Genomic DNA, 25,158 nt, shown 5'->3' with positions numbered 1-25,158 from the left:
AAGACATTGAGAAAAAGAATATTAAACAAGGGAAAACAGTTCCACAGAAATTATAAATGTAAAAAACACTAAATGTGGTGTATGAAAAAAAGAAAATATTTAATTAAAGGAGGACTGGAGAAAATTTAATTTGACACCAAGAAAGATCCTTGCTTCTCTAATGCTTTTCTAATAAAAAGAGTAAGGGAAGTTTTAGTATGGTACATTCACAAATCAAAACTTTAGGGATCATTTTTCATAATGCAGTCTTTATTATTTACTTTCAGACATTTTGCCATTTAAATCTTATCTAATGAAACATACCAACTAAAAATAGTAGAAGGCTAGAATTGCTTGCTTATATCTAAACTTTGTTGATGGCTTTATCCCTCCAAACTGAAGCTTAGTCATTCAACCATGTTTGATCAATTAACACATGGCCAGTGATTCTGGCTTTTCAGAACTGAGCTACATGTGTTGAAATATGACTTTCGTCATTGGATTCTTGTAGGAGATTCAAGTTATTTCAAAATTCATCTTTTGTTTACGCTTCTTAGGGCAGTTTATTTGCTAAGTCTATCATAACACACACGCACACATATCAGCTTTCATACTCTCTCAAGATACTTACAAACAGAAATCTAGTATATAGAAAATTTATTTTTCTATTATATAAAGGAATATAAATTACAATATTACTGAGCTCCTTGCCTATATATTTAGAACATAGATCCTAATTTCAAATAGATTTCATGTATAACATTAATATAAGGTGTGGGATTTTTAACTTTCTATTTCTCTAGCACATTCTTGTCCCTAAGAAACATAACACAAAAAATTATACATAATCTTTATTCTTGGTGAGCAACACTGCCTGGACCCCCATTGAGTAATATCTTGGTGAACTGGACTAGATATCCTAGAAGGAAATCTGCAATTTATTTTTTCCTTTGTGTAGAACCAACCAAGGGTCTAAGTTCATTATTTCACCTCCTTACTTGACTAAGACTCCAGAACCAAAATTGTCCCCAAAGCTCAATACATATCTCATTTCCCACAAACCTCAAAAGTTTCTAGGACTTTTCTCTACAGTCCAAAGGCCTAGAGAAGCCCCAAAGGCACACATTCTTTGACCCAAAGAGGCAAAAAGGACCTCCTAGGTGAAAAAAAAAAAAAAAAAAAAAAAGCTGTATCACTAAAACCTGTATTCCCCTGGTTTTTACAATCCAATTGCTATTCGTGTCTTACTTCAGTTATTCAGTAACTAATTTTTGAGCCTCCACTCTATGGTAAGGACTAACATCTAGTAAGGATACTAGAAAGACATTCCAATAAAGGGCTTATGGCCTAGGGAGGGACATAGGCAAGTAAAGGTACAATTGTTAACAGAGTGAGTGCATAGAAGGTCCCTCTAAGTCTTAAGAGTCAAGGGCGACTTTGAGTTGAAACTGAAAGACAGGAAGAAGTTGCCCAGATGAATATCTAGACAAGTAATATGGAGGAGGATTGAGTCATTCTCGCTTACCTCCTACCCTTGCCATCCTTCCCTGTGTGCTATCATCCCTCCCCAACCCACCCCACAATGGTCTTGTAATTGAGATCTTGTGTTAGCTGATATAGTCCTTTATGTGTTTCATGATCTGTCCTTGAGAAGGTTGGGATAATTGGGGTGGAATGTAGCTATGACCAAGCGACAGCAAAATGTAGCCTGAGTCAAGTATAGAACCACTTCTAATCTTGGAACTCAGACTAAATGGGAACTTACTCAATTAGCATTTCTCCTTCATTTATCACACAAGAATTGTCTGATTCCCTACACATCAAATAACTCTTACAAACCCCATTTGAGAGGTGAAGGATAAATGAATAACTCATGAATTATGTTCTCCTTTTAAACACTTGTGAGTCATATTTTAAAGGAAAAAGCCTAGCAAAGCCATCATTATTGGACCCACAGTGCTGACAAGTATTCAGACTCTGAATGAAACTAGGGCTTAGCCAGGTGCATCCAACCTCAGCAGACTTGTTTGTGGCAAAATAAACTTTGCTGCTACCACAAAGAGCAGGAAATCTGAAATAAGAAAAGGCCCTTCCCCCACTGCTTTTCTTGCTTCATTTGTTTATAACCACAAGATCATGCCTTCCTTAAACACTGGAAAGCTCAAATTTCATGCTGTACCTCATAGCTCTTAAAGTTTTTACCAGGGAAAGGAGCTCTAGCCATTTCAATATTGTCGTTTATAGTATCACCAAACAGGCCTTTCTAGAAAATATAGCCTCAGGTCAGCTCTGTTGGAAATCTGTCTGTGAGGCAGGCCTCTCACACTCAGAAGAGCCGTTTTTACAAAGTTTCCACAGTGTGGGATTCAGGGATATTTGTAATGGGATCCACATAAATGACTCATTGATACAAAATAATGCTTACTTTTCAAGGAATTTATTTAGTCACTTTTCAAAACTGAAAGTTGACTAAACATTCGCAGTTCAATTAACTTTCTGGCATATTGTATAAATTTGCTTTTAATGGAACATCTTCAGTTTGAAAAAGCAAACAAAAATCTCTATATTTTGAGTTTGTCAAAAATCCTTATAAATCATAACATGAATAGTAAATATTAGTTCATTCATAGCACAGTATAAGAAATTGAATTGATTCAAAAGTAATTTTATATAGATTAAGATATCTGATTTATGATATCCTTCAGTGAGGCTTTTCTGGAAATTGCACACTCACAATCATGAATTTGTAACTAACTGTTTGAACTGTGCCAATTAAAATATTGTTGCAAATTCATGAGGCTTTGCATTTTATTTTTTTAGGTTAACTGTTATGTTTTCCTTTTTACTGAAATTGGAAAGTAAGAGAAATCATACAGAGGTTGTATGAAGAAAAAAGTTAACTAACTGAGGCAGATAGGTTGTTGTTATAGGATATGGTCAGCTATCAAATTATGTCTATCAGTTTTCTTTGACCACTCTGTTTTAACCTGCATCTCACATGGAGAAAAAATAAAAACACTAAAAGCATTGGATCTTAGCTACATGTAAATACTATACATAATCTTGAAGAAAGATTATTACTTCCCTTAGTTTAGATATGTGCTATAATAGAATATTCTCGGGTTATGATGCATTTGCTGAAAGTCAAATTGTACTGTTAACCAACTAGCATCGTTTTTTTATGTAGTGCAGTATGTTAATAATGAGAATGGAAGCAAGTCATCTATTTTTACCTTAACAGGGAGAGCAAGGATCTCCAGGAATCCCAGGAATGGATGGAGAGCAGGTAATTTTCACGGATATATACTATTATTCAAAGCATCATTCTTGATTACTACTTTTATTGTACGTTTGAAGCGAAAATGTCATGAGCATTGATATTTGATACCTTCTTTCTTTTAACCCTTTGTTCTAGAGACTTCATTGACTCTAAAAAGCAATTAGTTTGAAATTAGACCTTAGTTTTCTTTGCAGAAATATCTAAGCCATATGATACTTTAGTCTGGTTCTTAATACCTTATATCAACCTACCAGTGAGTCCCCTGCAAATTTTTAGTAGACTTGTAAAATCATTACCAAGTTAGTAAAACCAGCCTAATTGTTGTCAGTTAATACACATGTCAAGATTCAAATCAGTGACCATAGCTTCCACAAAACTAAATCTTGCCTATATGCCTTATTTAGACAATGTTTTCTTTTCCCAAATAAAGATGACACCTAATCCCTAGATCCTTAGAAAATACAGAAACAGGCAGGGAAGTTGTAACTTGGCAGAGTATGGTAGTATATCTCTGAGGGTTCCCCCTAAAACAGAAGTCGGCAAGCTTTGTTAATAAAAGTCCAGATAGTAAATGCTTTAGGCTTTACAGGCCACATACAATCTGTGCTGAAGTTTCCTTTTTATTTATTTATTTTTGGTTAACACCTCAACATTTTTTTTTTAATTCACTGTACAAAAACAATCCCTTGGATGGATTTGGCCTGTGAGCCATGGTTTGGTGACCCCTGCCCTAAAAGAATCTGAGCTGGAGAACATGGACAGTATTCAGAATTTGGAATGGAATCAAAAGGGTTCATTTCAAGATCTTTAGTGTTTTCTTAGTTTCCATTATTTACCCGAGAAATGGCTAAAATCAGGAAAATCATAAGAAATCAAAAGGATTCTTGGCCGGGCGCGGTGGCTCAAGCCTGTAATCCCAGCGCTTTGGGAGGCCGAGACGGGCGGATCACGAGGTCAGGAGATCGAGACCATCCTGGCTAACACGGTGAAACCCCGTCTCTACTAAAAATACAAAAAAAACTAGCCGGGCGAGGTGGCGGGCGCCTGTAGTCCCAGCTACTCTGGAGGCTGAGGCAGGAGAATGGCGTAAACCCGGGAGGCGGAGCTTGCAGTGAGCTGAGATCCTACCACTGCACTCCAGCCTGGGTGACAGAGCGAGACTCCGCCTCAAAAAAAAAAAAGGATTCTTAATACAGCTAGTGAACATGTACGCCTTAGAAGAAAGTATTAGATAGGAAAATTAGGTTTAGGAGATGTTATTTTTAATATCAGAGTTATATGTTGAAATAATGATAATGCCATATTAAATGAACATGTGATAAAAAAAGAAACATAGATACCCTAGATGATTTGCTATATCATAGATCACTTAGAATTTTAAAGTCTGTCTATGTTACTTCTCTGACCATTGGTCATTATAAGTAATTAATTTGACATGTATAATGATATACAATATGACTCCTACAGATATAATAGCTAGCTTTTTTTTTTTTCTATAGGCTTTGCAAGGTCTTCTTCTGTCACTAAGTTGCCATCTGGCTGCTCTCTGTCAGTAGATCCCTAAAAATAATCCAGGTGTTTTTAATCAGTAAGATCCATCTATTCATTCAGGCATCTCCTCACCCAGTGGGTAATTCTGAACTAGGTGCTGTTAAATAGGTACAGTTAACAAGAAAAGTTCCTTTCCATAAATAATTTTTCTCCATGAATAGTTTTTAATAAATAAAAGATAAACAGGTTTGTGCAGCCTAGAAGCCCCTTACCGTAATAACTATGATCATCTCTACTGAAGAATGAGCCATCAGTATATTGAAGTGAGTTTCCTAGGATGAAAATGCTTAAAAATATAAATTAATGTCAGTACTAATATTATAAAATTCAGGCCGGGCGTGGTGGCTCATGCCTGTAATCTCAGCACTTTGGGAGGCCAAGATGGGCAGATCACCTGAGGTCAGGAGTTTGAGACCAGCCTGGCCAACATGGTGAAACCTCGTCTCTACTAAAAGTACAAAAATTAGCTGGGCGTGGTGGTGTATGCCTGTAGTCCCAGCTACTTGGGAGGCTGAAGCAGAAGAATGTCTTGAACCTGGGAGCCGGAGGTTACAGTGAGCCAAGATTAAGCCATTGCAGTCCAGCCTGAGTGACAGAGTGAGACTCCGACTCAAAAAAAAAACCCAAAAATTACAAAATTCAGACTTGTTAACATTCAAAATGCATATTTATTTCCTCACTGTAAAGGAGAATAAAAATAACATTCTGACTCACCTCATAGAGACATCATGAGAACAAAATAAGAACACTGTGAAGAGGTTGTCATACTTTTAAGCATTGATTGAGCATTAGTGTGTGGTAAAAGATCCAATGATTTACCAGTCTGTAGACTGGACCATTGCAAACTGATGGTGACTGGAACTTCTGCCTGCAGTTAGGAGGGAGGAGAGTATAGTGGATAGAGATGAGAGAAATTTGTCTGGACATTTGTTATTATATAAAACTGGTCCCGATTCCGAATACATCCTGTATTGTTGAGAATGAAATCTATTAAGTTGTTTTCAGGTGTGGTGAGATAGAATTAGCTGCCAGGTAAAAATACAAAATCAGGAGAAATTATGTCAAAACCTAAGTTCATGTTTTTCATACTTAAATGGTCTAATAGAACTTAATCTATTTCATTATAGGGAGAAATAGTACTGATTGCATGTAGAAGGTTGCTGTAAGAAATAACTCTACCTAAAAACAAAAATCAGAATCATCTCAACATTGAACCCACCTTCTAATGAAATTGATCCGGAATTCTATTTTCCCTAGGATGTAATTATCAGGGGTCAGTATGCTGCTTACATGCCAACCCTATCGTATCATTTTTAGGGACTCAAAGGCTCAAAGGGAGACATGGGGGACCCAGGTATGACAGGCGAAAAAGGAGGAATTGGACTTCCTGGATTACCGGTAGGTTTATAGTTTTTGTTTGTTGATACTTTTTATGTTATGTTCTTATTAAGGTAAATTAAACAATCAGAAAAGAGTTATATCATTAGCTGCAATCTCATCTAGTGGTTCATCTAATATTTTTATTTTGAAATATTTGAGGGGTATTATTGGTTAATTACTCTAGGGAACTCAAATTGTAAAGCTTGTAACCAAATGAATTATAAAGTAAGCCTTCATGTTTTCCTGAATTGTTTTCCCTAGAAGATAATAAAATAAACATAGTTGGCCACTTTAATTTAGTATGCATAAGATGGTATTAACTGGTTATTATGAAATAAACCATAATAAAGAAATGAGCCAAAAAATACAGGACGATTAAAAAACAAATTTCTCTGGAAAGTGTCCTCTGTGTGAATGATACTATGGGATGGTATTTTGTGGTTTTCCCCATAATTCTAACCCAGAATTTGGAGGAGAAAATGTAAAAATTGTTTTAAAAAATGCAGTAAACTACACTGCCTTAGACTTTTTTATAAAACAACGAAGTATATAAATGTCAATAAAAACTAAGTTAAAAGACTTACCTTTGCTGTTTAAATTGCACACCACCATAAAAGATATAACATTTATATCTCAATATATTTAACACCATAGGACTTTAACCAATCAAGCTCAAGCCAGTTTGTATTTACTTTATATTTTATTTTACATATCGCCCATAATCCTAGAGATTTTAGTAAAGTTGCTATTTTAAGCTAGAATACAAGGAGATAAATCCTTCTTTTATGTAGCAAGTGCATAATATTATAAAATGTCAAGAGAACAATGGGATTGGGGAGAAAATTCAGTTGTCTCTTACACTGGAAATAACTTTATCTGCTTAACCCTGCTTACTGGTTGTTTGTAGGGAGCCAATGGAATGAAAGGCGAAAAAGGAGATTCTGGAATGCCAGGTCCACAGGGTCCTTCTGTAAGTCCATGGTGGCTGAACTTCCATGGTTCCTGAACCTTCTCACACGCTCACCTGTTACTTACCTATACCACCTCTGCCAGATGACTGAACAACAGTAGACAGACCTCAAATTTCTTGGTTTGTCAAACTGTAGAAGAAACATCCGTCAGCCTTGCACAGTGAGAGACAAAGTATATCAGAGGTCTGAGGTAGAAGCAGGTTTTCAGAGAACTATCTAATCCTGAGGAAAAAAAATCAATGGTTTTTCTCATAACAATGGATAGATCTTTGTGAATATAGAACATCCTTGTTTGTTTCTCCAGAGTCCTGCTTATGCTTAGTGAAATATTTGAGTTTGATAGTAGTGACATTATAGCGTTTCTTGGTAATCAGTTGCTTCCTTTTCTTTTAATATACTTTTGATTTATTCTGGCTTTTGTAGAACTTTTTTTTGGAGTTTTTTTTTTAATTCTCACAAGGGAATTTCTAAATCTAGAGAATCAAACACATCACTTATTCCAGTATCTTTCTTCCTCTGCAACTACTAATGGCCTTAGCAGAACCCCAGCACAAGATTCAAGTTGAACTGCCTTATCTAAATGAAGTAACCAAAAACATTTTTATTTTTTGGACATACAGATCATAGGCCCACCAGGCCCACCAGGTCCCCATGGCCCACCTGGCCCCATGGTAAGTTTCCCTTCTTTCTAAAATGTAATTGCTTATTTATGAGCATGCTACTAGAGAGAACATGAACACATCCCTGTAAACAGTCAGCTTGTATTTTGTACTACTCTCTGTGGAATGGATGGAAAATACCAGGTGCTTTGAGATATATTAACTTTACAGTGTTGTCATTCACTCTCCCAAACACATATGTTGGGAAGAGATAAGAGTAGTTTTGTGATAGAGGTGAGGAAAGACAAACAGATATAGCAAGCTCTACTACAACCTTACAGCGTGAACACTGGCAAAGCATTTTATCCAGCCGCTGCTCTAATACCAGCAGAATAAGATTTAGAATCAGCTGGACACAATGACTCATGCCTGTAATCCCAACACTTTGGGAGGCCGAGGTGGGCAGATCATTTGAGGTCAGGAGTTACCAGCCTGGGCAACATGGCAAAACCCCATCTCTACAAAAAATACAAAAATTAACTGGCCATGGTGGCACATGCCTGTAGTCCCAGCTACTCAGGAGGCTGAGGTGGGAGGATTGCCTGAGTCCAGGGAGGCCAAGGTTGCAGTGAGTTGTGATCGTGCCCTTGCACTTCAGCCTGGGAGACAGTGAGACCCTATCTCAAAAATATCTCATCCCTTTCTGACTAGCTCCATTTCTATTTTATACCATAAACAATTATTATTGACTTCTCCTTCTTCTCCTTCTCCTCCTTCTTCTTCTTCTTCCTTCTCCTTCCTCCCTCCCTCCTTTTCTCGCTTGCTTTCTTTCTCTCTCTCTCTCTTTCTCTCTCTCTTTCTTTCTTTCTTTCTTTCTTTCTTTCTTTCTTTCTTTCTTTCTTTTCTTTCTTTCTTTCTTTCTTTTTTTCTTTCTTTCTTTCTTTCTTTCTTCTTTCTTTCTTTCTTTCTTTCTCTTTCTTTCTTTCTTTCTTCTTTCTTTCTCCTTTTTTTTTTTTTTGAGACAGGGTCTCACTCTGTGGCCCAGGCTGGAGTACAGTGGCACGATCATGGCTCACTGCAACCTCTGTCTCCTGGGCTCAGGTGATTCCCACATCAGCCTCCTGAGTAGCTGGGACTATGGCACATGTCACCAACCACGCCCAGTTAATTTTTGTATTTTTTGAATAGATGAAGTTTCACCACATTGCCCAAGCTGGTCTTGAACTGCTGGACTCAAGTGATGCACCCGCCTTGGCCTCCCAAAGTGCTGGGATTACAGGTGTGAGCCACCTTGCCCAGTGTGACCTTATTTTCTTAAAACTAGATGGTTCATTAAGAATTAAGCAAATGGCATACTTTTGGCTTTTTTTAAAAAATACTCCCTCTACTATAAGATAGAAAGTTAAATTAGAAAATGCTACAGCCTGTTCATATCATAAAATTAATTAGTTTAGAGGAATTTTAAGCCATTATTAAAATGAGATAAGAATACCTGATAAAGTAACAGCCATTTCTTGAAAATGCTTACCTGAAACTTATCAAAAAGGAAAATATTATTCTAATGTGGACATATGTAACAAATATATAGGCATTCCTTAATATAAACTTTTTCCTGAAGTTTTATAATTTTACTGATGGATATTTAAATACTCCTTTCTCCAAATAGTTTGTTTAAATCACTTGAAATGTTTACAGCAATCCACAGTAACCTTAGTTAATTTAAGTTGACTAGTCTGTATATTTAGATTTTCTACAAAATAAGTGTTTTGTTATCCTGAGTCATGCATGCATTATGACTTTCTTCCACCGATAAACAATTATTACAAGAACTTTGAAGAATTTGTTTTTGTAAAAATAAATGCAATCTAAATAATAATGCTTAGCTTTCCTACATAACAATCTTTTCTTTAATCTTAAATAAATGATGCTCCAGAATCCCAAACTTGGGTGTCGTCTCCTCACTTCCTGTCTTCTTTAGATTATTCAACACCTTGGGTCTGGAAGAGTTAATGGAAAACCTCTCATCTTCCCTGGCACTTAAAGTCTGGGGCTTCTCTTTGGCAAATTTCTCTTTGAAGTCATATTTTTATTTCATTTGAACTCATGAAGCATCTCGCTTATTCCATTCAGAGTTTTTAATGGTAATTTGAAAAAATTACCATTTTTTCAAAAAAAAAAAGGAGACGAAAGAAAGAAAGAAAGAAAGAAAGAAAGAGAGAGAGAGAGAGAGAGAGAGAAAGAAAGAAAGAAAAGAAAGAAAGAAAGAAAGAAAGAAAGAAAGAAAGAAAGAAAGAAAGAAAGAAAGAAAGAAAGAAAGAAAGAAAGAAAGAGAGAGAGAGAAAGGGAGGGAGGGAGGAAGGAGAAGGAGGAAGAAGAAGAAGAAGTCAATAATAATTGTTTATGGTATAAAATAGAAATGGAGCTAGTCAGAAAGGGATGACTGGCTATGCTCTGTGGCTTAGATCATTCCAATAATGCTCTTTCTTGAGCAATGGGAGAAAAGAGTGACCATAATTTACTTATTCAGAATACCATTTTTTCCTACTTCTTTCTTCCATGTAACCCTGGCGGATTTCTCCCTCCTCAAAGGTATTAGCAGACAGAATTGCTATTAATGAATTTCCTATTACAGAGCAATCCAAGAACTGGCAGGAACTTTTGGTAGGTAATAAATAATATCCACTAGCCTGCCTCTAGCTATAGCTCAAACAAGAAGATTCTTGTCTTACATCTCTTTTGTTACGTGATATAATATTCACTCCTGCTGGGAAATAGAGAATCAATTCTTAATTAAAAGCTCTGTTTTCCATTTTCAGGGACCTCATGGACTTCCTGGACCAAAGGTAATCCAACAAATCCCTTGATTGTTTGATTTCTGCTTCCTTGATAATCATGGAGAAGCATGACAGAAGCATGCCTGTCCTGTCTTATTTATTTGTCAAGTAATGTTGATAATCTTTGAGCCTTTAAGCATCCAGATGTTTAAATCTCATAACACAAAACGACTTATAACAAATTTAAGTGATCACCTGGAGATAAATTATTTCTCATTTTGCCTTTTTCCTGGTTACTATGTAAGCTTCTCAAATTATGAATCCTAATGTACTCAAGTCAACCATTTAGAAGTGAATCTGATGAGATTCTCAGACTAGTCTAGATGCTTTTTTAATGGTGTCTCTACCTGTATATTTGGATGTTATTAGTTGATATTTCTTGCTTGCCATGTAGTCATACCACATCTAAATGCTTTGCCTCTCCAGGATCTTAATTTTGTATTCGCCCAGAGGTCATTGGTCTAGAAGCGGGTAGGGTATTTCAGGTGTGCTATACTGGGAAGAAGATCACAGCACTTACATGCATTCTATACTTTTGGGTTAAAAAGAGAACATGGGAGAAAAGCTCCTCTTTATCAGAATTAGTGTAGCTTGCATGATGAAGATGGTCTCCACCTGTCCTTTGCCTTAGTCTAGACTGAAAGGACATCCCGGCAGATTAAAATAAGCCCTGAAAGACAAGCTCCCCCTTTCAGGGAGCATACGTGATGAAGACTTATGTTCTAATCTCAGTCTTGCCAGGCTGTATCACTTTGAGCAGATTATGGACCCTCTCTGATCCTTTATTTACTCAACTGGGTAACTCACCTTACAGTGCTGTGATAACTTAATGAGGTATGATTATAAAACACTTAGCAAAATATCTGGTGCAGCTGTTGATAAATATCAAAAGACAGCTGTTATGTTGCTATGTGATACTTGGTTCTGAACAGAAAAATTCTATAACTCATCCTCAAGCCTGCTTGAAAGAAGGTTCATGAACTCCTGAGAGTGCCTCAGTAGTGAGCTGGTGCAACTAACAGGTAGGGGCTGGGAAGACACATAAAGGCAATGTTGGCACTAGGCGTCACAAAGCCCAGAGGCAGGCCACTGTCTCCTCTGGGGAGGCTGGCTCTCTTTAGCCCACCCAGCTCTAGGGATGGTGGCAGGTATTGGTCTGACTCAGAAAATCTGGGTTTCCTTTTCCCAGTCAGGCAGGTGACACCCAGGAATGGGAGAAGTTCATGCCTCTTTATTCTTCTTAGACTACCTTACCTTCCAATAAGGCCAGTGAGTTAACAGTATCTCAGAAGCATGAATTAGACTTTGGGGTGAGAGTACTATCTGGGGGAGTCAGAAGACAGAGCACCATCTATCAGCTTTGTGATCTTAGTAGTTGTTTAATCTCTCTCAGCCTTTTTCCCCATCTGGACAAAATCAGTGCTTCCTACTCTTGGATTTTTTTTTTTTTTTTTTTTTTTTTCTTTTTGAGATGGTATTTCGCTCGTTTCCCAGGCTGGAGAGCAATGGTGCAGTCTCGGGTCACTGCAACCTCTGCCTCCTGGGTTCAAGTGATTCTCCTACCTCAGCCTCCCAAGTAGCTGGGATTACAGGCACCCACCACCATGCCCGACTAATTTTTGTATTTTTCGTAGAGACGAGGCTTCACCATGTTGGCCACGCTGATCTTGAACTCCTGACCCCAGGTGATCCGCCTGCCTTGGCCTCCTACAGTGCTGGGATTATAAGTGTGAGCCACCGCGCCCAGCTCTACTCTTGGATTTTAAGATGCCAACACAAACCAGCCTGGTCATAATGACTAAGGATAATGCCACCAAGATGTTTAATTTCATAAGTGATTCAGATATGCTATCACAGTTGGATTAGGAGATGACCAAGATGCTTTTGATTTCTAGAATGCAACAATTTATTTTGTCCATACAACTTCAATTCTTACTTAAATCATAAGTTTCAGATATTATAAAGTTGAAAAGACCTCATCGATATCTATGCAAGTTCCCTGATTTCATAGATGATAAACTACAGGCCCAAACAGTTTAGGTTATTTGCCCCAAATTACACAGCTAGTTCATGACACATCTGGGACTAGAACTTAGGTCCAGACTTGAAATTTGGTCTTTCTGTCACTGGATTTAACCCCAAGTACCTCAAGACCACTTGTTGAAAGTACACACACATACAAACCCACAGATCTCAAATTAGTCACTGACTATTGAGCCTTGGCCTTCATATCGTGTCCTCAATCAGTAGAATTCCCAGGATACTACCTTACCAACAACCGGCACATTTGGACTTGCTAGAGTGGCTGCATGGCAAACATCCTATCTTCAAAATCCTGAAGTTTTTTATGCCATGCCAATGTGTTCATCACTTTGCGACCCCCTTTGAAAGTCCAAATACATAACATGATTCCATGCATGAATCTAGCTCAGTGTTTCCCAGAATTTCCTGATAAGAATCACCTGGGAGGCTTATTAAAGATACCCATTTCTGTGCTGCCGTGGACTGGGTGGGGCCCTGAACTCTTTATGTTTAACAAGCACTACACTGACTTACATCATTAGGCAAGTTGAGTAAATACCACCCAGGTTAAAAACCCCTTCTGCCATGTCAGTATAGCCTCTTCCCTTTCCCGTCCCAACCCAGCAAGACTCTATAGGGCGTTTGTGTCTGAAATCATCTTTCATTCACAAGCCCTTCAAGATTTTCTTGGCAAATTAATGTCTACATATAAAAGTTGACAAGTATACAGGTCAGAATTTGATATCTAACATGTTGTTACTGATGGAAAATAGGTGTACTGTATTTCTTGGTTTTTAAAAATAGAGTCAATAATTTATCATTTACCGTGGCTTTTATAATGTCACCCTGAGTTAAATTCATACTTTCTTTATTCTAACATTGGGCAGATGGATAGTTAGTAAAACTACATTTAAGTTCTTTGATCTTCATATTTTCTCCTGGGATTGGTGATTTGTTGATTAGTCCATGTAGGGATCTGACTTGGCAAGGGCAGTGAATGAGGACTTGCTAAATGGCATTACTTCAAACATCAGCTGCTACATTTTTAGTTCATTCTGTTGGACAACATGCTTAAAGGCTTAAAATATCTGTGTATAACCCTGTCCTGCATATTCCAGTTTTCCATTCCAGCAGAGTGGGTTTATTTTTTTTTCTACTGAATCTTCTTCAGCATCCTCCACTCGATTGTCTTTGAATTATTTGATCATAAAAATGTGGTATAACATGAATTTCCTTGAGATAGAACTGAAAAATTTAGGAAATCAACCATACATATTTTTATTGTAAAGAGCACACTTTCCTGGGAATTTTGATTTCTAGAATATTAATTGTTGATGTCAGTTTAGTAACTAATTTTAACTTTAAAAATTAATATTTGGTGCAAGACAAATCTAGCCTGACTCTGCTGTTTCCTAAAACTGGAATCTGCAACTATTTCAGAGACTGGCTCTCTTCTCTCACAGTTTAAACACCCATAATAGCAACCAAAATTGGCATTTGCTTTTGCATTTAGGGTGAACCAGGGTTAAATGGTGTTAAAGGATTGAAGGGTGAACCAGGTCAAAAGGGTGACAGAGGACCCCTTGGTCTTCCAGTAAGTAAAGAAAACTTTCCATTTTAGTGCAAATCTCAGATTTTTCTTTCTATCCTACATGATAACTCTAGTTTACTCAGCAGCTCGTACTGTTGGGGTTTCTGTAATTAGGAAACACATTATGTTCGAGGAGAGCTCAGCTCAGTTTTGTGTCTCTGATGCCTGCTTTTGTGTCAGAGGAAGACCCGCAACAAACAATGCTAGAAATGTCCCGTCATTCTTCAATTACATACATGCCAACATTCCTCTTTTAGGGCTGACAATTCTTCTCCCATTATCCCCTTCTTTTAAAAGTGTTGTGCTCATTATTTCATAGTTTCTCCCAAATACTTTTTATAATCTAGGGCAGTTTAAAATGCCTCAATTGTTTTTTCTCCTTGAATACCAAAAACTGTAGCCCTCTGTTGGTGGCAGGTATGGAATTGGCCATTGTTGATGGCGTGAGGTCAATGCTGTGGCTCCTTACATTAATCAATCATATCATGTTCTATGTGTTTTATGTTGTTCGTTTTGAAAATTCCCTGTTATAAGGTTCTTGTGGCAATAGTGAGTAGTATAAAAGAAGTATTTTGCAGTTGTTTAGAGATTTTTAATTTTAATGAAGAAGGAATCTCCCCTTGGCTCTTCGTTTTCTTTATGTCAGCCTTCTTTCCACAACAACTAAATGGAGATTTTTAAAAAATTGTTATTATGAGGCTTTAATTTCAAGCCTTTAATATGCTACCTATTAGGTGAATACAGATACAAATCAACAAAGAACAATATAGATTACATGAGTAAAATATGACATAAAATCAGTAGCAGAATAGGCCAGGCACGGTGGCTCAAGCCTGTAATCCCAGCACTTTGGGAGGCCGAGGCGGGCGGATCACGAGGTCAGGAGATCGAGACCATCCTGGCTAACACGGTGAAACCCCGTCTCTACTACAAAAATACAAAAAACTAGCCGGGCGAGGTGGCGGGCGCCTGTAGTCCCAGCTACTCGGGAGGCTGAGGCAGGAGAATGGCGTAAACCCGGGAGGCGGAGCTTGCAGTGAGCTGAGATCCGACCACTGCACTCCAGCCTGGGTGACAGAGCGAGACTCCTTCTCAAAAAAAAAAAAAAAAAAAAAAATCGGTAGCAGAATATAGTTTATACACAATTTGAAATGTGGGAGGAAAAAAAAGCTGATGACCACTTACTTCATTTTTGCCATGGGTATTATACTTTATGCCAGTTGATAGCAAGTGCCTTACATACATCCCGCATATAGTAGATGGTCAGTAGGTATTTATTTATTGAATGACTGATATAAACCTTGTATTAAAATATAGGTTTATTTAATTTATTTATTTTTGAGACAGAGGCTCTGTCACCCAAGTTGGAGTGCAGTGGTGCCATCTCGGCTCACCACAACCTCCATCTCCCAGGTTCAAGCAATACTTGTGCCTCAGCCTCCCGAGTAGCTGGGACTACCAGTGCGCACCACCATGCCCAGCTAAGTTTTCTGTTTTTAGTAGAGACGGGGTTTCACCACGTTGGACACGCTGGTCTCAAACTCCTGACCTCAGGTGATCCACCCGCCTCAGGCTCACAAAGTGCTGGTATTACAGGTATGAGCCACCAGCCCAGCCTAGAATATAGGTTTAATCACACCAATTAGATCAATGGACTACAGGCATAAAACCTCTATAATTTATGTGAGTCATTAATTCAGCATTCTAGGTAGATATAATAGTATCAGTGTAAAATTATTATAATTTTGCTGTTTATTTTCTTTTTTCTTTTTTCTTTTTTTGAGACAGTGTCTCACTCTGTCACCAGGCTAGAGTCTAATGGTACAATCATAGCTCACTGCAGCTTCGAAGTCCTGGGCTCAAGCGATTTATTTTTAAAAATATTTTATAGAGATTGGGTCTCGCCATGTTTCCCACGCTAATCTCTAACTCATGGCCTCAAAAAAATCTTCCCGCCTCGGCCTCTAAAAGCTCTGAGATTATAGATGTGAGCCACTATGCCTGGCCTACATTTATTTTCAAATGTTATAATAATGGTAACTGAAGAAAGTATCAAAAGGCAAAAGAAAGTTTGGATTTTCTATTTTATTTAAACTTTCAATCTGATTTATTTAAAGTCTGCCCTAATTTAAAATTTAGGGCTATTGATAATTTTTATGCAACATTTAGCTAATAGCTGTACCTATGCTAACCTTAAACAAACAAACGAACAACAATATACATTTTTATTGTAATTATTGCTAACAAAAGACATACGTAAGACTGGGCACAGTGGCTCATGCCTGTAATCCCAGCACTTTGGGTGGCCGAGGCGGGTGGATCACCAGGTCAGGAGATCAAGACCATCCTGGCTAACAAACCCTGTCTGGACTAAAAATACAAAAAATTAGCCAGGTGTGGTGGTGGGCGCCTGTAGTCCTAGCTACTTAGGAGGCTGAGGCAGGAGAATGGCATAAACCTAGGAGGTGGAGGTTGCAGTGAGCTGAGATCACACCACTGCACTCCAGCCTAGGCGACAGTGCGAGACTCCATCTCAAAAAAAAAAAAAAAAAAAAAAAAAAAAAAGATGTACGTAGGCCAGGCACGGTGGCTCACACCTGTAATCCCAGCACTTTGGGAGATCACTGATCTCCCAAAGTGCTGGTGATCAGTGGAGATCAGGAGTTTGAGACCAGCCAGTGATCTCCTAAAGTGCAGGTGATCAGTGGACATCAGGAGTTTGAGACCAGCCTGGCCAACATGATGAAACCCTGTCTCTACTAAAAACACAAAAATTAGCTGGGTGTGATGGCGCATGCCTGTAATCCCAGCTACTCGGGAGGCTGAGGCAGGAGAATCGCTTGAACCTGGGAGATGGAGGTTACAGTGAGCCAAGATTGTGCCATTGCACTTCAGCCTGGGCAACAAGGGTGAAACTCCATCTCAAAAAAAAAAAAAAAAGTATGCATTTTGCAGTTATAATATGGCTCATAATAGGATTATACAGAAGAAATTTTAAAATAAAAACTCAAAATACCCAACATGTATATAGAATAACATCATTGGTAGAGTTTTCATCTGGAATCGATTTTTTTTTCCATTTTGTATTATTAACTGCATCTGAAGCATAAAATTGGGAAACAGTTCTGCGATCTTGACAAGAGAATTTTTAGGGCCAGTGCATTTTCTTTCTTAAATACTTCTTGATCTAACCAATATTCTTAAAGGACTATAAATAAATACTTGGGCTTTGAGACACAAAAGCCGTATCAAAGAAATAATTGTGCTTATTCTTGAAACAAACATTGAAAATGCCATTTTTTAATCATACACTATTTATGTGTAGCCTAGAGTTCAAAGTGAAGAAAAACATGCATTGTCTGAGAACATTAAATTTTTAAAGTTATTTCCCCAGTCAGGCTTTGATGCAAAGATTATTTGAAGGAATCGAGAAACAATTTAGTTTGGAAGTTATTTTTTGCTTGGTCGCACCAACTGTTTTCTGGCTTTTTCCCTTTCCTAGAAGTCCCTCTAGTGGAAGGTAGTGTGAACAGTAGGAACAAATGAGAAAACAATGAGTAATTGTTGTTGATGTAAAATCCACCAAGAGTCATCCTAACATGTGAAAACCCTGCATTTGTTATTCATAAACACTATTTTAGCAAGTATAACCAGAGCTCTTTTCTCTCTGAAATGCTTAATTTGATTGATTATTATAATGAGCCCTTTTTTTAGCCCATTCTTTTCTCTTCAGAACCTAAAGAAATATATGGTGAACAGCACAGTCTTTAGAAAATGAATTTCATAGGGAAATTAGATAGAAGCCTGCGACTGTTATGAGTAACTACTTTGTAGCCCAGTTTATACACTTCATTAGCTTGATTTCTAAATAAGAATTTGTCAAATAGAAATGTCATTAAAATGCCATCATCTGTGGGGTGTTTGTCATGTGGTTTTTTTTTTTTAAACTAACAATTTGTAGCAATGTGATATTCATCCCAGAACCCTGTAACTGCGTATTATGTTGTTTGAAGTGTTTCATTTGTTCATCGGTACCTCATACTAATCTCTGTTCTTGTCATTCGTGTTACACCCACCAACCCTGCTACCAACCAAATCACACAGGGAGCATCTGGCTTAGACGGAAAGCCAGGATCCCGGGTGAGTCAGTCCCTTGTCTTGTTCTGACATGTTTTGTGGCTGTGAATCGTGCACTTCAGGACAGATCCCTTTGCTCCATGTCCTCTCATCAAATGATGAGGGTGTACTTAGAGCTGTCGTAAAAGGGGAAGGTGGACAAAGATAGCCGCAAAGAGGGGAAAGGTGGACAAAGGACGGTTGCAACTCTGTCTGGAGAACAACTAAACTGCCAGAACGTCTTTCTGAAGCTTGTGTTCAAGTCTGGATAATTTGCTAGGTGGGAAGAATGACCAGACTAATGAGCTTCATTATCTTAGAATCCCAGACGAATTTTTCCAGAACCAGTAGACAGACATCCCCTACAATTCCATGAGAGCGGCCCTCTGAAGAGATTAAAATAATGTGAAATTATTTTAACTTGCTTTTCCTTTTAGACTTATGTCCATCAAATATAACTTCTTCCTTGGCACTAACTTTCCATTTCTGTTCATAGAAATGACTTGTCTGTCTTCTGTCATTTTGTCTTTTTATCTTTGGTTCTTAACAGCTCCAGCTCTTAAATTTCAGCCACAAATACTCAGTATTTAGAAGTGTTCTGAAAGTGAACTTTGAATTCAGGCAGTAAGAAAAATATCAGTTAAGCTGACGAGAATTCGGCAACATTAGAATGAATTTAAAACTCTGAATTCTTTCTTATCACAAGGCTCTAACAGAGTAAACCAGAATAGTAGAACAGAAATGGGAATACTAAAGAAAAATCATGCTGGAATAGTTCCTGCATTTGCAAATATTATAATCCATTTTGTGTGAATCTAAGCATAGTCATCCTGGAAATGAGCAAGTGTACTCGAAGTCCTGGCTACAGTTTTAAGAATCTAAAAGAAATTCCCATCTTTTCAATTCTAAAAACTTATTTCAGGCAGTCATGATTTTCACTGGACCTCAGCGTTCTTACATTCATTCAAATATCACCTCTTCTCCTGCAGAAATCCTAATCCTGAACTAACCAGGGGTACAAAAGGGAATTATATATTTAAGTTCATCTTGGCTGCCTGGTTTGTGAGTTGTAAGCCTAGTGACCAGCCACTGCCGCAGAATCTATAAGAACGATTCCTTTCCTGTAAGCCCCTGCTGCCCCCAAGAGAGCTGCAGAAAGTTTGGATTGAACAGTTACACACTGTTTTCATTTGCTTAATAATTTTCTTCTACTTGTATAACTGTTCAAGCCTCTTAAACAGCTGAAAACAAGAGTTCAGAGCTTGCCCAGCTAAGGGTGGCAGTGAGTGTAGAGAAGGGCTTGAGGAAGAGGTGACAGGAAGGAAAAACAATTACATTTTTCTTCTTAGGATTATGGGGCAAAGTGAAAATGCTTTTATTTATTTATTTATTATTTTTTGACACCGAGTCTCGCCCTGTTGCCCAGGCTGGAGTGCAGTGGCACGATCTTGGCTCACTACAATCTCAGCCTCCTGAGTAGGGGAATACAGGTGCCCACCACCATGCCCAGTTAATTTTTGTGTTTTTAATAGAGACGAGGTTTCACCATGTTGGCCAGGCTGGCTAGCCTCAAACTCCTGACCTCAGATGATCCACCCACCTCAGCCTCCCAAAGTGCTGGGATTACAGGCTTGAGCCACTGCACCCGGCCAATGATGCTTTGTTTAGTCAGAGGAAAACGATATAATTAAATATGATATGCAGCTTTTTGTGTATACCTTTCATTGAAACATGCAGTTATATAATTCATCCTTTTTGCATGAGTTTCTTGAAAACCGCTGGCCTGAAATAATGAAGCATAAAGCACTTTGAAAGGAGATGAGTTGTCTTACTGATATTCTTAGGCACCATTCACCTAGGAAAAATTCAGGATAAATTATAACTGCTATTCTTGCAGCCCTTGTGATATATCTCATAATATCTTTTTTTTTTTTTTAGGGTACAGATGGTCCTATGGGACCCCATGGCCCTGCAGGTCCCAAAGGAGAAAGAGTAAGTTGTTGCTGAGGTTATGAAGCTTGTACTAAAGAAAACACAGAGCATGGCTTTTCCATATTAGTTGAACTGTTCATTTTTCAGAAGAAATAAAGGGCTATTTAATATTAAATAAAAAGAGATACCATCCTAAGTTCTATTCAGAGTCCTAATATTGAGAGAAGAAAACCACAGGGCATAAAACAGAACATGGCTGCCTTAATAAAAACACACATACATTTACATAGCTAAAATAAATAGCTCAGATGATTCTTCCTTCACCCATAAGGAAGATATTTTCATTTGGCCTTCATCCAGAAAGTTGAAGTCAATGGAGCTAAAATTTCCAGGAGTATGTATTCTGGTTGATAATCTTTTATATAAAGCTACTGTACTCATTCAGAGTAGGTTATAACTTTTTTCCAAAGGAAATAATGAAACCTAAGTATTCTTTTCTGCACAGTTACACATGCTCCCCCTTTTTTAAAGCTAAAGGATAGGCTGTTTTTCTTTAACCATAAGGAAATAATTTCAGTGCATTATAAAACAAAAACCTTTCAGTAACCTCTCTATTGCTAGGCCATGTTTCCATATCTTTTGGGGAAAAAAAAGACATTCAGAATGGAAGATAAATGGTCATCTGTCTGGAACTTTCTTCTCTCTTCTCCCTCTCATGCTCACACTCTCTTGCGCTCTTTCTCTCTTTCTCTTTGTTTTTCTCCATTTCTTTTCCTCACCTTGGAAATCTTAGAAGTATTTTTGTGTGTCTGAGTGGAATTATGTCATCAATTTCCCTACCATTCAGGACAGGATATAAAGAAAGTATTTTAATAGGGAGGGCTTCAAAATGTTGGAATGATTCACTATGCAAGTTTGTGGTCTTTTAAAAACTAGATAGATTTCATCAGTCTGGCATAATTTGCTTTAAAAAAAGAGGGCCAGTAGTCATTTATTTAACATACCTTCCAACTCCATAATTCTGTGTTCTGTAGAGTGATCTCATTCATTCGGGAAATATTTACCAAATGCTGCTATGTGCAAAGCATGGTATTACTGCTAGTGTGAGATGGAAACACTCTCCTCCCACTTAGGCAAAGCCTATTTTGCTCATTTGCTTCAGTACATTGAATAATAAATACCATTATAATTGATTAATTATCTCCCGGTCTTTTATTAATATTTTATTAATATTTATTAATATATACTGAATGCTGCAAAAAAAAAAAGCAGCTATTCTTCTTGACCTAGAAGAATTTACAGTCTAATTGCAGAGAAAGAAAAACGCATGCAGGAAATAACCAGAGAATGAGGCCAAAATAATACAAATAGTACAAGCTGTACAGTGATGAAGATTGGCTTTATCCAAGAATGCTTGTAGAAAGAGATGAGTTCTAAGGGAACGTATAATCTGAATGTGCAATTGTCATATTTCTAAGATCAAACCAATGACTTCTGAAGATCATCTTAATTAAAAATATTTAAAAGCTAAAAGCCTCAACGCTGCTGACGCATATTGGCTTTCAAGCATTGTGTGAAAAAACCCAGCCCATGTACTAAAAATGGAGCGGCAAATCTCAGGCAGTCTTTTGGCAGAATGCCCTGGGGCTCAAGAGGGTTTACCATGTGGTAAATCAGCTGCTACTTCCGATAGCTCCACAATGTCACAAGAGTATCAGGTCTCAGTGCTGGAGCAGAATTAACTAGAAGAGCAAATGAAATTGCTAAGAATTTGAAGGCATAGTTTCAGTCAAATGGTGTGCAGTGTAAAGTGTTACTCTTGTATTTACTCAGGATGTTAACTATCTTAACTGGATCATATATCAGTACTCTCCAAGTGCCCCTCACTGGAAGTGCTGAACTGGAGTGTGATTCTCAGAGTTAATTGATAGAGGCGCCATCTGGATTCTCTCAAAAAAGTTTCAAATTTTAAAGAAGTCAGAATCAGCAAAGGGAGGTGTTCTAGGTTAATGCCTCAGTGTTGACGTGCAAATTAAAGAACCCAAATGAAATTAGAACAACCTAAAAGAAACCATGCATTTGACAGGCAATGTTATTCAAACATTTTCAAGTGTATGACTGACAGCATTAATATTCCACTCTGCAAGCACCTGATCCTCCCTACCTTAGCTGATTTCTTCATTTGGCTTTGGAACTCTATAAAGTGTATTAAGCTTGAGAGGTTGAAAAATACTTTTGGAATTGCTTAATCCAGGAAAAGGAGTTGCACATTCAAATCCCTGTGTTAATATTTCATTCCTAAAAGGTTTCAAGCTGGAATCATTAGAATGCTTTTTGGCTCTAAGTGACAGAACCCAAATTCAAAATGGCTTACACAATAAAGAAATACATTACTTTATATAAGAAAATATTCAAAGGAGGACTCTAGGTTTTGCTTGGGAGCCCTTTTCCACATGCTGGCTTTGTCTTCTGACCATAGACAACCTGGGCACAGTGGTCCAAGCATCCTCTCTGGTGAGACACCAGCAGAGAACAGAGAGACTACCCCCATGTCTCTTCCTGAGCAGAGAGGAAGCTTCCCCAGAGCTTCCTGGCTGATGCCTCTGACACCTCATTTGCCAGCACTGGGTCAGCTGTCCACTTCTGAGGCAGTCACTGGCAAGAGAAATGGAATTGTCGTTAATAGCTTGAAGTAATTATTGGGGGTGGGCTGTTCTGGAAGAGGAGTTTCACAGACACCTGTTTTAGTGACAGCTTTATTCAAATAAGCCATAGTATATTTGTTTTAAGAATAAGACCAAGCCAAGATTCTCAGTGGAGAAGGGAATGGTTATATCAAAATAATCTATGGAGATTTTTCCAATTAGACCCATCCTAATCTGTGGAGTTGTTTCAGTTATTTCAGACTAGACACAGTCCAGTTTATGTGGATCTTTCCTTAAAACCCTCACCTCCCACTACATGTGCGTGCATGTGCACACACACACACACACACAGATAGATTAGATAGATTAGATAGATAGATAGATAGATAGATAGATAGATAGATAGACAGACAGACAGACACAGACTTACACACACACATCTTACTAGTTACTTTGGTTGTTTTTTTAGAGATAGGGTCTTACCTTGGTCCCCAGGCTGGTCTCAAACTCCTGGCCTCAAATGATCCTCCTGCCTTGAACTCCCAAAGTGCTGGTATTATAGACATAAGCCACTGTACCTGTCCCTTGCTCCATTCTTAAAGGGACTGTTTTTGATATTTCACTATTTAAGTCCTATGCTGTAGGTATTTTTTATAGATGTCTCTTAACAAGTTAAGAAAATTCCCTTCTTAAAAAAATGTTTAATGTTTCATTTAAAATCTGGCCACTGTGCTGAGTGCAATTGCTTCTGCTTTAGTAATAACCATAAAGTAATAATGAGTAAAAGTTCAAGCTTTTATCATATTTATTTTCAGTAATCTCACCTGTACCATATTGCCTGTAGGTGACAGTGTTAATTAGTTCCACTGACCCCTCAAATTTAGATAAAGAAAATGCCAACAGGGACCTGAAATTTGCTCACATGGGAATCGGGAGAAACACAGGCATATCAGGTAGCTCTGCAGGCACTGTTATCAGCTGAACCTGGCGTTTTGCCAAGAAAAAAGATTTGCTAACCTTTAAACTCCTTCAGGGGTATGATAAAAGGAGATAAGATTTTCTGTTTGGCTACTCATATAAAATCACCATTACTCCTGAAGTTTTCATACTAAATACTGACAAACACTTCAATTTGGAGATGGCAGCAGCAGAAAACACCATTTGAAATACAGAACATCCCTTTCTTTAACATCACAATTATTCTATTCACAAGATTACCTCCAATAATACTTATTCTTTATAAGCATTCAAGAATATCATGTAAGATGGGGAAAGCTATTCTATTTAAATAGGCACTTGGAGAGAAAGTGAGGAAGATAACATATACCTACCTTATCTAGCATTCAGAGGGGTTGAAAGTTTTTAAACCCTTTTTTTTTCAGGCCAGGCACGGTGGCTTACCTCTGTAATCCCAGCACTTTGGGAGGCTCAGGTGGGCGGATCACCTGAAGTCAGGACTTCCAGATCAGCCTGGCCAACATGGTGAAACCCCGTCTCTACTAAAAATACAAAAATTGGCCAGGTGTGGTGACAGGTGCCTGTAATCCCGGCTACTTGGGAGGCTGAGGCAGGAGAATTGCTTGAAGCCAGGATGTGGAGGTTGCAGTGAGCCGAGATTGTGCCACTATACTCTAGCCTGGGCAACAGAGCAAGACCGTGTCTCAGAATAAAAAATAAATAAAAAATACACAAATCCTCTTTTTCAGAAAGGAAGCAAACTGTGTACATGATTATGTAGATTTGCTTTGACTCATTCAATCAACAAACACTTCCTGATGTGCCTAACACTATTCTAAGCTATGAGGATGCTATAGGGAACAACAAAGCTAGAGGCCCCAGAACCTTCATGTATGTATTCTAGTGAGGGTAGCAGAGAATAAGCAGGTCACGAGCTTTACGCATCTTCTGGTGTCTAAGGGCTGTGAAATAAAATATAGCTGGTGGTAGGAAGTGGGCAATCGAGGAAGGGCTTCCCTGAATGATTGTTTTTTAATAGAATAAAAGGCATTTCAGGCCAGGCACTGTGGTTCAAGCCTGTAATCCCAACACTTTGGGAGTCCAAGGTGGGAGGATTGCTCGAGGCCCCAGAGTTCAAGACCAGCCTGGACAATATAGTAAGACCTCCATCACTACAAATAATTTAAAAACTACCTGGGCAGAGTGGTGCTTGCCTGTAGTCCCAGCTACTCAGGAGGTCAAGGTGGGAGGATCGCCCAGGCCCAGTAGTTTAAGGTTTCAGTGAGCCGTGATCATACCAC

At 38.1% G+C, this 25,158-nt stretch overlaps 1 protein-coding gene across 2 annotated transcripts in view; it reads left to right on the top strand.

Annotated features, from left to right (window-relative positions):
- The window catches only part of COL25A1 (collagen type XXV alpha 1 chain), a 519,759-nt gene that overhangs the window by 475,585 nt on the left and 19,016 nt on the right, over positions 1 to 25,158 (top strand). The window contains exons 24-31 of one of the 2 annotated variants that reach the window (XM_010379094.2): positions 3,221 to 3,265; positions 6,128 to 6,208; positions 7,098 to 7,160; positions 7,782 to 7,832; positions 10,577 to 10,603; positions 14,130 to 14,210; positions 18,312 to 18,347; positions 20,262 to 20,315. In XM_010379094.2, coding sequence (XP_010377396.1) covers positions 3,221 to 3,265; positions 6,128 to 6,208; positions 7,098 to 7,160; positions 7,782 to 7,832; positions 10,577 to 10,603; positions 14,130 to 14,210; positions 18,312 to 18,347; positions 20,262 to 20,315 — 438 coding nt within the window. The remainder of the gene's footprint in view (positions 1 to 3,220; positions 3,266 to 6,127; positions 6,209 to 7,097; positions 7,161 to 7,781; positions 7,833 to 10,576; positions 10,604 to 14,129; positions 14,211 to 18,311; positions 18,348 to 20,261; positions 20,316 to 25,158) is intronic. The other variant, XM_010379093.2, reaches the window with a different exon arrangement.

Source organism: Rhinopithecus roxellana, chromosome 2 (genome assembly GCF_007565055.1).
Source record: "Rhinopithecus roxellana isolate Shanxi Qingling chromosome 2, ASM756505v1, whole genome shotgun sequence".
Lineage (NCBI taxonomy): Eukaryota > Metazoa > Chordata > Mammalia > Primates > Cercopithecidae > Rhinopithecus > Rhinopithecus roxellana.
This window is presented reverse-complemented; position numbering and strand designations above follow the sequence as displayed.